We start from the raw sequence: 15,003 nt of genomic DNA, 5'->3' as shown, positions 1-15,003 counted from the left end.
TCAAACGCTTGACATAACTATGATAGTTTATTAGTATGGGGTAATATGGAACAAACAAATCTCATTTTATTAATTATAAATATATATTATTTAAAACAAACATAATGAATTAGATAAATAATTATTAATTCAAATTATAAAAAGTAAAATAATTTATTATTAAACAGGGTAATATCGAACAAAAAGATATCTGGGCTTAGACTGGTTTTATTAATCTTGTACACCTTCATTTCTAGTCTCCCAAAATGATAGAGCACTTCAAATAATACTACATATATAATAAACTTCAGTAATGACCCTTAATAACTCTCACACAGCAAAGCATCGCCATTTATATTTATATATCGTATGTATCACTTCATTGTTTCAGTCCTTCAACATTATAATATATTTCTACATGTCTGTAATTATCTAATGCATGTTTTCGAGTCTCATAGTGGCTGCTTAACATCTCTTCTCAAGAAGAAGTTTAGATGTATTCTTATAATTACGTGCAACATTGAGGTTCATAGAAATGCCGCACCTTGTCTGGCTTGAATGACCAACGAAGCACTTTAATATTTTCATATAGATTAAAATAAGTAGGCTTATCTCGCATCTGAAAAATATGTATTTATTAATTTTAAAACGCCCCCACCTGCTCCCCACCTTCAAATAGCGTCCTTGGCAACAAGATCATATATTTGTGTTTGAGCTCCAATCATCGCCTCTTCTTAATACCTTTATTATCTTCATCACCATTTAGCAACTCCCAGAAGTGATTCTATATTTCACTAAATATATCCCGGCTGTTATTTAGATTAATTCCATAATTACATCGATTAGTGCTTAATAAACACAACAGTAACATAATATTATGTTACTCAAAATTATTAATTTTACATTTTCCATTTGCAGCTAGTAAACATTGTAAGTAGAGGGTACCACTAAAATAAAATTAAATATTATTTTTTTCAATTTATTACGTTATATTCATTTAAAAACGCTTAAATGATTGTTTTTACCGAATAAATCCACCTGTTTTCATGTTATTTTTCTTTAAGTATAATGCCAGTATTTTCCAACTATATAAATAATGTCATTGATACATAAACATGAATTACTTATTAGTAAAATGCTTATAAAAATTTACTTCACAGAAGGTGGCAAATTCGATTAATAAACCAAGGCTACAAAATCGCAAGTCGGTGGAAATGTACAAAATACGTATTATATACAATACGCTAATTTGTAGTGTCATCTAATCTGGCTTCATTGTCTGGACAACACGGCACAAAATACTGTTATTTAAGGATTCCGGGAAAATTCTTCAGATGTGTACAAGACGAATACGATTAATTGAATTCTTGACACAGCATGTACTTTTGATTTGCTGAGGGGTGGTGTCAACAATCCATCGATGCTCGGAGACTTCTAGCAGCTGATTGTAGTGCCCTAACCACTATTGGGTCCTTTATTCCTTAATGTCAATGTGAGATCGTCTGCTGATGACAACAAACCAAAGTTATTATTTATGCCCATTGAGTTGATAATTATGACTGGCCGTTGTGACGACCCGAATAATTGCACAACAAAATACTTTGTATGCAAGTAGCATAAAGGACATTGTTTTTTCACCAGGAGTGTGACGAAGGAGGTGAACTTCTCCTTCAACTCGATTGGTAAAAATAAACCCACACATCATTGGTCTAAGCTGCTGAAGAGCAAACTTATAATAACTATTGGAAAAATCATAAAATTTCGAGGTGACTCCAAACTTCAGCCCTGGACTTCTGACACGCCATATGACACTACACGACCATCTTCAACTACGACAACCTGTTACGATATTTACCTATTGTTTAATTATTCTGAGGAAGGACTATTTACTTATTATTTACGAAGCATATATATATTCAATAAAAAATGAATATATCGTATGTATTATAAAATATTTTTCTTAACGATATATAACAATGCATTGATTTGATAAACAAAAACAAGATATTTTGTAATCAGTTTTTATATTAGTTATTCTCAATAAAACAAACGTAAACTTGTCTAATTTGTTTTTAATTCATGTTCATATAACAAACATATCGTAATATACATATTTTCAATTATAGTTACTCATTCTTATACAAATTAGTTATATGCGAACGCTCGCGATTAATTGTTCTCAATATTCGAAAAGTATATAGGCATGTTGTAATTATTTGCAATTTGAAAATTTATAACCTTGCAAACAATGCCAGGAAAGTAATAGTTAAATAAAAATATTACAATAAATACTTTCGACTACATACCGTAAACTTCAATTCACACATGTGTCATACACAATGTTCCAAATCAATTTGAGGCTCAAAGGTCTAACGCCGTAAACAAATATATCTGTAGACTTTTCACCGCAAAATAAAAAAAATGAAACCCATGTCACACACATGATGAATAAACTAAAACTTAAACATTACTGACAAGATTCTTCTTTTTTTTGTTACATACATTTAAATGTTTACATTATAAAAAAAACAAAACAAAAAAAATGCTGTACAAATTATTTATTATAATGCAAAAATATACTTTGGCTTCAAGATTCTTGTCTTATCTAAACGGCACGGGCTCGAAAAGCGCATTCGTACACTAACAAAGATTTACAAATATGAACTATAATTACAAATTATTTACAAACATATCGATAGTTAACGTAAAAAAGTCAATGTTATTTAAAATACTGAATATTTAAACACGAAAGTGACCCTCGCGCTCACGACCACCATATATGCCCCCTTCTCTAATCAACATATCGTCTAGAACCAGCCACGACTCAAATTAAATAAAATGCTCCATAGTAATAATATAGGAAAATTAAAACTACACATATGCATTATATATGGTAAACATTTTCTAAACTAGCTCATCAACAGCTTAGCGTAAAGAGCTATGAAATAAACAAGCGATCTTTACATAAGGAACATTTGAAAAATATACATGAACCTTAAAATAATTACGAAATTAAATCCTAACTTCGCATTGTGTAAACATTTCATGTTTCATGTCTGTGTGATAACAATTTTCAAAATGATAATACAGGTGCATTAACACATCGTCTGCAATTAAAAAAATAATAAACACGTAAGAAAATAATAACAAAGATATGATAATGAACTGAACAAATATATTTTAACTTACAACTTCTTATATATCCAAGCATGATGAATTTTCACTTGGTCCTGCGTTCCGTTTTATGTGTATAAATAGAAGATTATATATCTGTAATATCTATAAAAAAAAACTTTAATAATTGAAGTGTTATTAAAACATGCTTAAGTTGCCATTTTTATTTAGCGAGTTTAGATATTTTTTTCTATAATGAAAAATAACTTTTATCATTCAAATAAAAAAATATTGTAATAGCATTACTTACATTTCAATGTAGTAAAAGTTACAAATTTTCAAAATATTTTGTTATTTGTATTAAATTTGCAATGCAAAATCTATCAGCACATTATATACATTTACGAACTATATAAAATAAAATATTATAAACTCGTTACACAAAAAGTCAACTGATTTATCAGTATGACTCACAAGAGAAATGAAGACTAACCAAATATAAATTTAAGAGTACTGGTGCTACTCGGCGTGTGCAGATGCATTCCATTCAGGATCGTTGGGATCTTCTTCCGGGGGTACCAAATAATCGTTATCACTATCAGAAGCTGGCTCTTCCATTACAGCGACCGTTCTCTCGGCACAAAAGTTATCTTGTATGCAGCAAACTACACCACTATTGCTCTCACTATCGGAACCGTTAGTACCGGAGACGACTGACTGATTACGTTGGTCAATTTCGCCGGATGAAAGAGGATGATTATCGGGCATCATTGTTAACATTTTATTATAAGTTTCATCACATAAGGGGAAGGTTCTGGGCGAATAAGGTGGTATTATCTGAAACAAATTCATCATAAATAAAATATACATATAAATAAAACATTTTCAATTAAAATACATACCTCTATATCATCCATTTGTAAAGTCAAACGCCTCTTGTTACCGGTGGTTATATTTGGCGTTGTTGAACTTGCATTATTGTCTATTTGAGATAAAAGCGAAGGGAACGAAGGCTGGTATGTCGATGTTGAAGGAACAGTATTTATCACATGGGAAGCAACGGGAGGCGATAATACCACAGTAGACGTATTTGCACTTTCACTATGCATCGATGTTTCGTCAACCTAGTGTAAGTATTTCAGGATTAATACACAAATTAACTTTAAATATTATAATTAATATATTACCATTGGTGCTGGAGTATGAGGTGGTGTTTCAGAAGGTGTTAGCGGATGACTGCTTCCAGCCCCACTTCTAGATTGTTGCCTGCGTGTATTTTTGCGTTTCTGGAGATATTTTCCTTTTTCTAACTGTTCACAGCGTTCATGTCGCAACACAACAGTAATGTCTGATATATCCTCCGCCTAAAATAGAATTTTTACAAACTAAATTTTAGCAACTTGTTGACACATACACATGAACTCTACTTTATTATTATTAAAACAAATATTATAATCTTATACTGTAAATTCATTGGAAATGCATATCACAAACACAGTTTATAACACTAACATAAAGCAATATTTTTGCCACGAATATTAGATTTAAATGTATAACTAAACACTTCCTCCATTAAAATTTATTATTGGTTTTATCCCACTAGTCTCGTTTTTAGATAGCATTAGGTAAATAAAAATAAATGTTTTTCAATTACTTTTCCTCTGATAAAATACTCAAAAACCTATTAAATTCCAGCGGTAGATTATCACAATAACAAAAATGGAAATTTAAAAAATCTAAAGACTACTCATGATAAAATAATTGAAAAATAATATACCATAAAAACCATAACCCGAGAATTGAGCTTCTCGGATTTCGAGACAACCACTACTACCTTATTACAAAAAGTAAAGAATTATGGAAGTTTAAGATTTCAATTTAATTAATAATTTAACACATAATTAATAAATTAAACATGTTTCTACATAACACTCAGATCCTCAAATAACGGATAGCATATATTCATATGGATATTGGATATATGGATGAATTAAGTAGATTCAAAGCAAAATCGATTATTCGATTCTCTATCGCTAAAATTCCAAACAAGGAAATAAGCACTAATTGATTTTTTTAAACTAATTCCGTCCTTTGATCGCGAATTAATTGTAATACTAGTCATATAGTGTCAACAATGTAAGCTTTAAACAATAATAATAACTTTTATCAAGTTAAAATCCCTTGAAGCAAAAATAACTACAATGAGCTTAAAAATGATATTTAAAAAAGTGCTAACCTCTTCTTTTTCGTCCAGTGCAGGTAGCGATGGTTTCCTAATGATGCCATTATTAGGAATTGGCATTTCATCCGGTTCTACTATCCTCCATCTGAAATTAAATTATTAAAAGTTAAAACTACGCAAAAATAACATATATACACTACACCACGATTTATGTTTCAAAAATAAGAGTACATATACTGAATTCATCTAATTTTTACGAATCGTTTTTATTTTATATAATTTAAAAAAACATAATATATTTAAAGCAGAAAACTCAGATTTATATAAATTATATACATAATATGTATCATAGTAGTGTTGAAAAACTGTATCATGGTAGTGTTGAAAAACGATGATTTTTAATAAATAAAACCTTACAGCAATTAAGTTTAAAAAAAATTAAAAAAAGACATAAGGTTAAATATAAATCTATAGCCAAAAAAGTGCAACATTATCGTGTTATCTAATGAAACCATGTTTGTCTGTCTCATTATCAATGACAATTTTAATTTTCAAATTTATTTTATATACCAATCATATATTCCGAGAGTTAAACATTAGAATAAAATGAATAAAGAAGAAATTATCAAAGCAAATAATTATATTTTTTTTATATTTATGTGCGAAAGAAAAAACATTATGAGTAACAAAAATCCGTTTGTATGTTCTTGATGTTTTATTAAAATGCATGCCTATCAAAGCAAAAGTATGGAGATAAGTAGTTAATGAGTAGATTGAAATTGTGATTTTTGACTCATGCCATTATTCTTTTCGCACATAAAAATAAAAATGCCATAATCAAGATAAACAAATTTAAAGCCTTTAAAAAAATTATAATTACGTACAATAAACCTTCATTCAAGGTTTACTAAAAACTCTATATATAAAGGAAAAAATAACCAAAATTTTATATGGTATAAAGTAAGAAAATCGTACTACTCACTTGGGCGTTAATATTTCTTTGTACTGTAATATTTCTGGTTTCGTCGTTGCGGCAATACTGTGCGGTATTACGATGTTATCTATATCATATGATGAATTCAGTCTGCTACGTTCAGTTCTCTCCCGTTGTCTATTTCTAGAATAAACCGTCAAAGTTAACAACCTACATATATACAAATATGTAATTCATACCCAATTTAGGATGATGAAATTTTAAAATAAAATCACGCAATAATAAAAGTAACATTTTTTGAAAGTACAAATATAAAAATCTAACACGTTACATATTTAACAATAGAACTCAATATCTCAACACGAAAACAGTAAATATATTTTTGTTATAAATGTACACATGACCTATAGATAAAAACTAATTACAATTAAAAATAATAATTGATAATTTTAACAGTCGACATGAATTTAAAATTATCTTGCATCAGAACTGCTAAGAGTTGCAATGAGGACGAGTCTCTTGATAAGATCTTATACTATAATAATAAAAAAAAAAGTTGTATACCTATGGTCTGAAGGCGAAGGTACAGGACTACTACTCCCACTAGGATACGGCACTAGTTCGCCCTGAGGAGATCCGACGGCGCTCATTTCCCTACCGCTATCTAAAGCCGAAGCTCGTCTCTTCGCTTGGACCGCTCGAGTCATTTCGACCGAAGTCGGCCTACCCCGCTTCGATTCTACAAAACCATTAACGTTTTTCTCTAACATGTCATTTTACCGTGCACATTTTCGTAACAGGGAACGCATACTCACTGCTGTGCTTTTTCTTTTTGGAATGGGATATGCTCGAAACCTGGCTTATTAGCTGTTTAGACGAAGCTTGCGGCGATTTGTTTATATTCAAAATGGGGTTTCCCTTCAAGGATTTGACGTTGCCTCTCATGCTTTTCTGTTGCCACTGATTGTTTTTCATTTTTGCCGAATACTGTACGCTTGTTGACATTTCTGCAAATAAAACACAACGATTAGACAAAGCATACTGGCAAACTTAGATTTTTAAACTCTAAACAGCCTAATTGTCCATCGTCACATTTTAAAAATATTCACCGTAAATGCAACACAGCGACAGAAAAAAACAACTCATTTCTGCATATGGAAGAGGATGCACGAATGATACAAATTTAAAGAATATGGAAATTAGTTCAAATAATACTCAAGATGTTAAAAATAAACATGTTACATTTATTCAAAAATATAAAATAAAATATAATAATTATACAAAACTCAATAACAAAAGAAAAAATAATTATAAAACAATAACAAAAAAACTCGATAAACACAAAAAATTATCTATAACTAATACAAAATAATATAAAAAAGAATAAGCAGTTATTTATCTTTATTTATAATTTCTTCAAATATGAAGTATTTTAATATTAACACTTGGAGGGACAAAAACAGTAACAATTAGAATCACGCTCGAGAGTTATCTAAGTAGCTTATCTCACAATAAAGGGGGCATTACACTCGTATTGCAAAATCATGGCATAAAACAAAAATTAGAAAAGCTCAGAAATAATATAATGTTTTAATTATCTATGACTTGTGTGGTATAAACACGTGATTCTAATCTATGACTCGTTCACAATGCAAATATTGTATTGCACAGATAATGAGAATAAACGAACTACGAGCCGATTAGTTTAGAAACGTCTATTGTTGATAAGAGATTCATAAACATACTAATCTACGATTCAAAGTAAAACTACACGGTGAATATTTCTAATTTGAACTTCATTTACATCTAATTACAAAGTTATACTTATGCTTAGAACCTTTAATAGTGGAGAGCACGGGATGAAAGCCGGGATCCACCAAAGCGAGCCTCTCCTGTTTGGTGAGGGTGGAGGCAGCGGGCAACGGATGCATAGGCAAGACTTTCCCCGTGCACACGGCGCATCCTCCTAAAGGCCACTGACACGCGCACCTGAATTTGAAGAAAAAATTACGATATAAAGCGTACAATACGAGGTACGAAAACGCTCGTGAACAAATGCACACCTGATGTTGGAAGGTTTGGCAGCTTTCTCTGCTGCAGTATGCAAATTGTGCATCTGCAGCAGCTTTCTCCTCTTGAAGACGGTGCGATCCAGAGGTCGGAGACGAGCGCACGATTCCTCTTCGGGTGGGACGGCCTGTCCGGGCAGCGCTCCGGAGTATCCGCTCGGCTCGGCGGACTCCGGAACGCCCTTGGATGCTCGGATCCGCCGCTGCAGTTCGGCGTGCTGCCTTATTTTGTACTCTATATCTTGTATCTGCGCTTGCAGCCACGTCCATCTGGAAGCGACTGACGCACGCTCCTGTGCCCATTTCCATGCTGCTCTTTTTACACTGAAAAAAATGAAATTTATACGTAAATTTAATGCGAAATATATTATTATAATCATAGAAAACAGATTCTTAAAAATCTTTTTAACGCTTAATACGCTGTGCATTTTCAGCGCGACAAATTATCAAAGCCGGTAGTTTTTGATGAATTTGCAAAAAAGTGATAATTATGACCGCTTATATAACGGCTTATAAAAATCGCAGAGCTTTGACGAAAAATAACATACACAGAGTAAGGATTCAGTCTGATATCTATGTACGGAAAATGTGATGATTTATTTAGACAATTGAAATGGTCAGAATTTAAATGAGCTTTGGCTCAGAATAAAAATTAAATCTCGGTCAGAATTTCATTAACAGCCTTGTCATAATTATATTATTCAGGGTCAGAATAAATATCAAATGGTTAGAATAAAAATATAGGATGATCAAAATTAAATTTCATGTGAATTAAAAAAATATAACATTTTTAAATATAAATAGGCAATAAATTATTTATTTTAGAAATATCTTTTAAAATATCTCGCTTACATCAAAACTGTTGGTCAGAACATTGAACACCCCATGAATAACTCAAGGAATCTATTTAAGTGTACGTAGAATGCGAAGCCATTCAGAGCGACGAAAGACAAAAACTATTTCAAAGCATCAGAGATTAAGATTACTCTACAGCGATAGCAGTCAGGCAGCGTACAACCAAATTACAGTATGATGTAATTTTAAGTCAGAAGATGGGTCTAGCGTGTCAATAGAAATGTACCGACTAACTTAAAATGGTGACCAAATATCTAAAGCTTCAATTCTGGAACCTCCTAACCTAGTTCCTCGGTGACCGTTCTTGTGAGAATTAACGATATGCAGGTGAAGATTGTAACGCTTTTTGACCATCTCATATTGATAACAAACTACTGTTGCAAGCCTTCAAAGTTGTCGGCAGTAGGCTGAACATAAGGGCATTGTGTTTTGTAAGGATGAATATTTCGTATATGAAATATAAAAAAAGTGAATGCGGAGCGAACACAGAGTGTTTGTGACAACTCACTGGTTTTTGTCGTGTTCTTTGAGCTTATGAGATTCAAATGAAAAATTAAGCACTGTCTGCAACGAACATGAGTTTGTTGCATGACGGTTGTCCTCTTGGAGAGAAGTCTAAATGCTCATCGGTAAAATAATGCTACTCATCTTCTTAAACCATTTCTGAGCTATTAGTTGTTTTGCAATAAAGTCACGTTCGTATTCAGCACAATTGAAATCACAAAGATATACTGCAGATAATTTTAAATGATATATCTAAATCGTTTAAAATTATTGATGGAAAAGATACGATTCTTTTTAGTTTTGCAACATGAAATTTAATAAAAATTTGCCATTTTACGTACTTATAATTTAATCAATTGCATTCATTCGTTGAAAAATAAATATTGTCTCAAATTACTAAAACCATATATAGAACACTTCTAACAATATGCCGTTTTTGTTCTTACATGTAATGAAATCTCAAATTGATATAAAAAAAAAACGGTAAATCTACAAGGTGACTCATTCAACAAACAGTTTGGCGCTAAGTGGGCATAGATAAAACCTAAAATATATTGTAAATGATATATTAACCCGTTGCGATCGGTCGCCACTGCTATGGCGGCACGATCGTTGAGGCGGCATGCTGTACTTTAGTGGCATTTTTAATGTTATATATTGTTTTAAATTATTCAATTTCTTTTGTATTTTATAAAAAATATATTTTTTGTATTAATTAATAAAAAAAAAAAAATTACTGTTCAATGAATGCTGTTTATTCTATCCATTCAGAATACATTCCAGTAATAAATGTGACTTATTACTGCAGTTTGCTCATTTTTATTTTGAATTGGAACACGTGCAGTCTACACTGTTACAAAGCTATCATAAACTGTGTAATAAAAATGGGAATTTATGTGACAGGGCGTCATAATATTCTTGCTCTCGAGGACCTTTTTCGTGTTAGTTTAATATTTAGTGTTAGAAATATTGATCGATTGAGTTTACACATCTTAGTGTTCTAAGATGCATGAGCGAAGAGAAAAATAATTATATATTTTCTAAATTCAAAAACTATATTTTCAAACTTAAAGTAAATAATGTTAAATAAAAAAGTTTTTTGATCATGGTTTGTTGATCGTGTTATGATAAAAATGTTTTTAAACGTAGTGGAATTTACACGTATTACGTATACTTCTTCAAATTGCGCAAAATTGCTTTCAACTGGTTTACAAAGGGTTAAACTCAATATTGCGTGAAGTGCATGAAACGAAAATTATTCGAATAGTCTGTTAAAAATGTGTGAAATTATTAATAATAGAAATTGATAATTAACATGAAAGTGATATTAACATTAGAACAGTTGGCAGAATATTGCGTGAAGAAGGATTACACAGCGGTCGTATTGTTCGGCATAAACCATAGGTCAACAAAGGCAATCGCACAAAAGGTGTTAATTTTTAAATTAAATCGAATACGCTCTAAATTTTAGAACGAAGAGTTCAATTAGAGTTACACTGTAAAGAAGACTAAAGGAACTAGAGAAAGTATTATTGTATACAACGGGAAGCGTATGCTGTCAGTTAAATGGGGTTTTGGACAAGTCAATGACCCGAAACGCACCTTACTTATAAAAACATTGTTCAGCTTAGATATAATTCCAGCTGAACCCAGGGATGCAAAAGTTTGCCGGTGAGCGGTCGATTTCGATTCATAGTATTTCATTAAGTAATATACATTTTTCGGCCAAATTCATTCCCTGTTTAGAATCCACGCCAAAAGCAATAAAAATTTGGTTTGAATATACTTTGACCGATACTTGAATATTAGCAATCTGTAATAATATAGGTAAGGATAGCTATCATATTTTTAAAACGTAGTGTAACATGAAGAAGTGCAGACAAACTATGGAGCAATATGCGAGATCTGTCTATACTTTGTCTGCTTATTTTCCCCTGAGATAAGTTGACAATTAGTTTTAGAACTTTCGTTAGGTTAGGTTTAGGTTTGGGTTTGAACAGCAAACGGATGTTTCGCAACCGTCAAATTGAGTTTTAAACGACGAGTTAAATTATATTCTTCACTGGTGAATATATAGAATTTCACATGTATGTACATATTACAACATATGAAAAAGTTGAAAATCATATAATTTTAGTAGCACTAGCCAGATAAAATATATGTATAATGATATCCCTGACTGAACCGCGCTATATATCATAATTATTGTTGGTTAAAAAACAAAGTTAAATTGTCAGTTTCAATAAGTAAATATATAAATGTAGCGTTGTTATTATGATAAAAGTGCTTACAGAGGCATCCGACGCATGTGCGCGTTGTTGTAGACGACCGCCTCGTCGTCGCTCTCGGCTCCGGAGGACGATTCTGTGGCGTCGGAGTCCAGGTGCCGGCGTAACAGGGAGAGGTGGGCGCGCAGAGCTCCGGCGCAAGAGGCGAGCGCCGGTGGAGGCGGACCGACTATGGGAGGCGACGGTTGAGGAGCTCGCCGGGAGAGGGAAACGGCGGCGCGGAGCCTTTCCAGCAGAGCGCGCACGGCCTGGCGAGTGAGGCCGCGCTCTCTGGGACGCGCCGCTCGCTCGAAGCCTGCGGCCGCCTCTTCGGCGGCGCGCCTGCCTTGTGCTCGAGCCTGTTGGAGCCTGAGCCGGCGCCTCAGGAAGTCGCAGCGGCGCTCCAGCTGGGACTGGAGGGCGGTAGCGCGCTCCTTGAGCTCCTCTTGCTGGGCGCGCTGCAGCTCCTCGTCGAGGAAGCCGCCGAGCGCGCCCGCGAGCGGAAACATCGCGTCCGCCTCGGGGCCCTCGCCAAAGCTCTTGATGGCCGCCTGCAGCAGCTCGGGAGCGTTCAGCTCTCCGTCCAGGAAATCCATCTCGCGGCCGTCTTTAGCGGAGGCGTCACGGTCGCGGTCGGAGAGCGCCGGCGCCATGGCCTAGGCGCGCATGTCGGCCGCGCGGAGCGACCGAGCGGGCGACCCCCGCGGCGGGCGAGCAAGGACTGACGCGAGCGCCCCTGCCGGCGGACGCAGGCGACCGAAGGGGGAAGCTCGATCGCGAGGGCCCGCGCTCCGGGGTCGGGGGCGCAGTCCCCGGGCGGCCGGGGCGAGACGCGGGGCGGCGAGGGCGACGGCGCTTCGCCCCCTCCCGCCCGCCGCTGCGTTTCCGTCGCGCGCGAAACTCGAAGCGGAGCGGCCGCCGCGCCCGAGAGAGCGTCGCAGAAGGCCGGACGGGATCGAGAGGGCGGCGCGCGGGGCTCTGCCGTATCTCCTAGCTCGGAGGCGGTCGAGTTCGTCTCGCCGCGCCGGTTTGCGGACGTTCGGGGCGCAGGCGAGGGGCGCGGGAGCGGCCGAACGCGTTCCGGCGAGGGGCGTGTGTCCGCTTCGCCGAACGAACGACCGTACGCGCGGACACGTCGCTCGGTCGAGCGACGCTGCGCATGCGCGCAAAGCGCTCTCCGGCGCCAAATTCGTAATCGGGCGGCGAGAGTCGATCGCTTCCGCGAGAAACGCATTTCGCACAATCTTATCTCGCGAACGACGCGAAAGCATCGCGAAAGAACCTGTCTTTTTATTCTAACTCCGAGTCGAAAGACAAGATTGCGCATCGACGCGTCCGTTTCCATTTTAACTTCTCTCTCGAAACGCGAAAACGACGACGAAAGCGGCCTAGTTATCGAACTCGACGGGGTGTTCATTTTTTACTTTTATTAACGGAAATAAAAAATGCATAATACGAACGTCACAAACTGCCGATGCGCGAATCCCGCCCCTCGCCCTCCCGTTCTAACGTCAAATACTGCCATCGACAATAACGTTCGCTCGTGTCACATCCCTATTTATTAACGAATTCTAACTGATATAACCGCGCGTCAAATGCAAACTATATTATTAATCTGTATGACATTTACTAGCAGCAGTTTCTACGATCGTCGCAAAAATTACCCAAAAACACTCACTCAAAATGTTTATCTATCAACAACAGTATGAGAGATAAAAATGTCACACAGAACGCAATTATAAAATAAATTAACTTTGTTTAACTAAACGGAATAAATACAGAAACTTACCATGAACTTGATTCGTTTTAATAATGTGACCAGACGTCATTATTATTTTACAAAAGTTTATTTCAAAAATACACATGTGTACAATACCATAGAATACAAACATATTAAATGCACAATACTGGTTCATAACCAATTCCATCGTTTAGAATTGTTGAAGTTATTTAATAAAAGTAAAATAATTTATTATCTATAACCAAAATTGAATTTAAAGAAAAATACATAAAACGTTTTACAAATATACGTCCTCCTTTAATGAAGATTATCCTCCTCAAACAAAAATAACTGAGGTACAGTGGCTTCGCTAAGGTTTGTGTCACCTTGTGCTGAAAGTTGGGTGTCAACCCCTACCAACCCTAAATCATAAATTTAGAAAGAAAAAAGACGAAAATACAATTTCATACTAATAAAATATTTATGTTTTTAACTTTCGATCACGTGAGAATTTAAATGAGCTACTTTAAATAAATTCAATTTTATTATAAATTTCAACAAAAGGTACATACAAATATCATAACTAAAAAAAATATATACACATCTATTTACTTAAAAAAATAAGCAAAGTTAAGCTAAACATTATAAACAATATATTTTTTTAATATAAAAACTACGTCTATATTAACTATCGAAAGATTATAGTATTTTTAATCGAGCGTAGTAGAACAAGACCACGCTATGCCTTTTTGTAAGTGTTTATTCTCGCACACGAATGCGTTTCCTACTTAGATCCGATGACATCAAGCACGCGCGACTTCTCAAACGTTTGCAATAAATCACATACACAAATAATACATTTAAATAAAACTTAAAATAATTTCAAATTTATTAAAAGTTTCATTACCTTACCTTCAAAACTACAAACTTTTTGATCACTTTAACGAAATCAACACTTTCGATTGATAGTTTTGGGACCGTGATGGTGGTGGGTGGCAATGAGACACAGATTGAGCCGCTGCAGTAGTATATTTATTGAAGATTAACGGTGTTTACATTACAAGGGGCGCGCGCGCGACGGCACGCGTCCGAACCCTTGCGGGCTTGCCGGTAGAGAGAGAGAAAACCGTCACACCAATGCTACTCAAGCGCCGACCAGTTTTGGCCATAACAAATCTAAATTCGGCTCTCATAATAGTATAACAAGATCAGAAAGCTATAAATATCCCATGGAAGACTCATGTTATTCACGAGACAAAACATGACTATTTGGTGCGTTGTGGCCTTACTTTTTTGAAAACGACAAATGTCGTACTGTAACAGTCGATGGTGAGCGCTACAGACTCATGATAACCGATTATTTTTGCCACCAAGTCAAA

The 15,003-nt window shown here is 35.0% G+C and overlaps 1 protein-coding gene across 2 annotated transcripts; it reads right to left on the bottom strand.

Moving 5' to 3' along the window:
• Positions 1 to 2,030: 2,030 nt before the first annotated feature.
• On the bottom strand, positions 2,031 to 13,053 carry nsl1 (non-specific lethal 1). Of its 2 annotated transcripts, none has more exons than XM_088203012.1 (12): positions 11,929 to 13,053; positions 8,273 to 8,602; positions 8,047 to 8,198; positions 7,025 to 7,216; positions 6,774 to 6,948; positions 6,258 to 6,392; positions 5,330 to 5,420; positions 4,281 to 4,457; positions 3,996 to 4,217; positions 3,568 to 3,930; positions 3,169 to 3,258; positions 2,031 to 3,086 (listed from the first exon to the last, which is right to left on the bottom strand). In XM_088203012.1, exons 1-10 carry the CDS (start codon positions 12,555 to 12,557, stop codon positions 3,613 to 3,615), a joined length of 2,421 nt encoding a protein of 806 aa, XP_088059138.1. In that variant the 5' UTR covers positions 12,558 to 13,053; the 3' UTR covers positions 2,031 to 3,086; positions 3,169 to 3,258; positions 3,568 to 3,612. The 2 variants fall into 2 exon arrangements, with proteins under 2 accessions (XP_088059138.1, XP_088059137.1); XM_088203011.1 differs by having other exon boundaries at positions 3,587 to 3,930.
• Positions 13,054 to 15,003: the final 1,950 nt, after the last annotated feature.

The sequence above is a fragment of the Plectrocnemia conspersa genome, unplaced genomic scaffold, assembly GCF_051122295.1.
Source record: "Plectrocnemia conspersa isolate PC_06_02 unplaced genomic scaffold, ASM5112229v1 ptg000013l, whole genome shotgun sequence".
Lineage (NCBI taxonomy): Eukaryota > Metazoa > Arthropoda > Insecta > Trichoptera > Polycentropodidae > Plectrocnemia > Plectrocnemia conspersa.
The sequence above is the reverse complement of the archived record's forward strand: the minus strand, read 5'-3'. Positions and strand labels throughout refer to the sequence as shown.

What these genes read in the sequence shown, in the direction of transcription:
- nsl1 (XM_088203012.1), bottom strand. Translation starts at nt 12,557, where the DNA reads ATGGCGCCGGCGCTCTCCGACCGCGACCGTGACGCCTCCGCTAAAGAC. An exon ending in CAAAAAGAAAAAGCACAGCA is followed by an intron (nt 6,949 to 7,024) that starts GTGAGTATGCGT and finishes ATGGTTTTGTAG; the next exon opens with AATCGAAGCGGGGTAGGCCG. An exon ending in CACTGGACGAAAAAGAAGAG is followed by an intron (nt 4,458 to 5,329) that starts GTTAGCACTTTT and finishes ATTCTATTTTAG; the next exon opens with GCGGAGGATATATCAGACAT.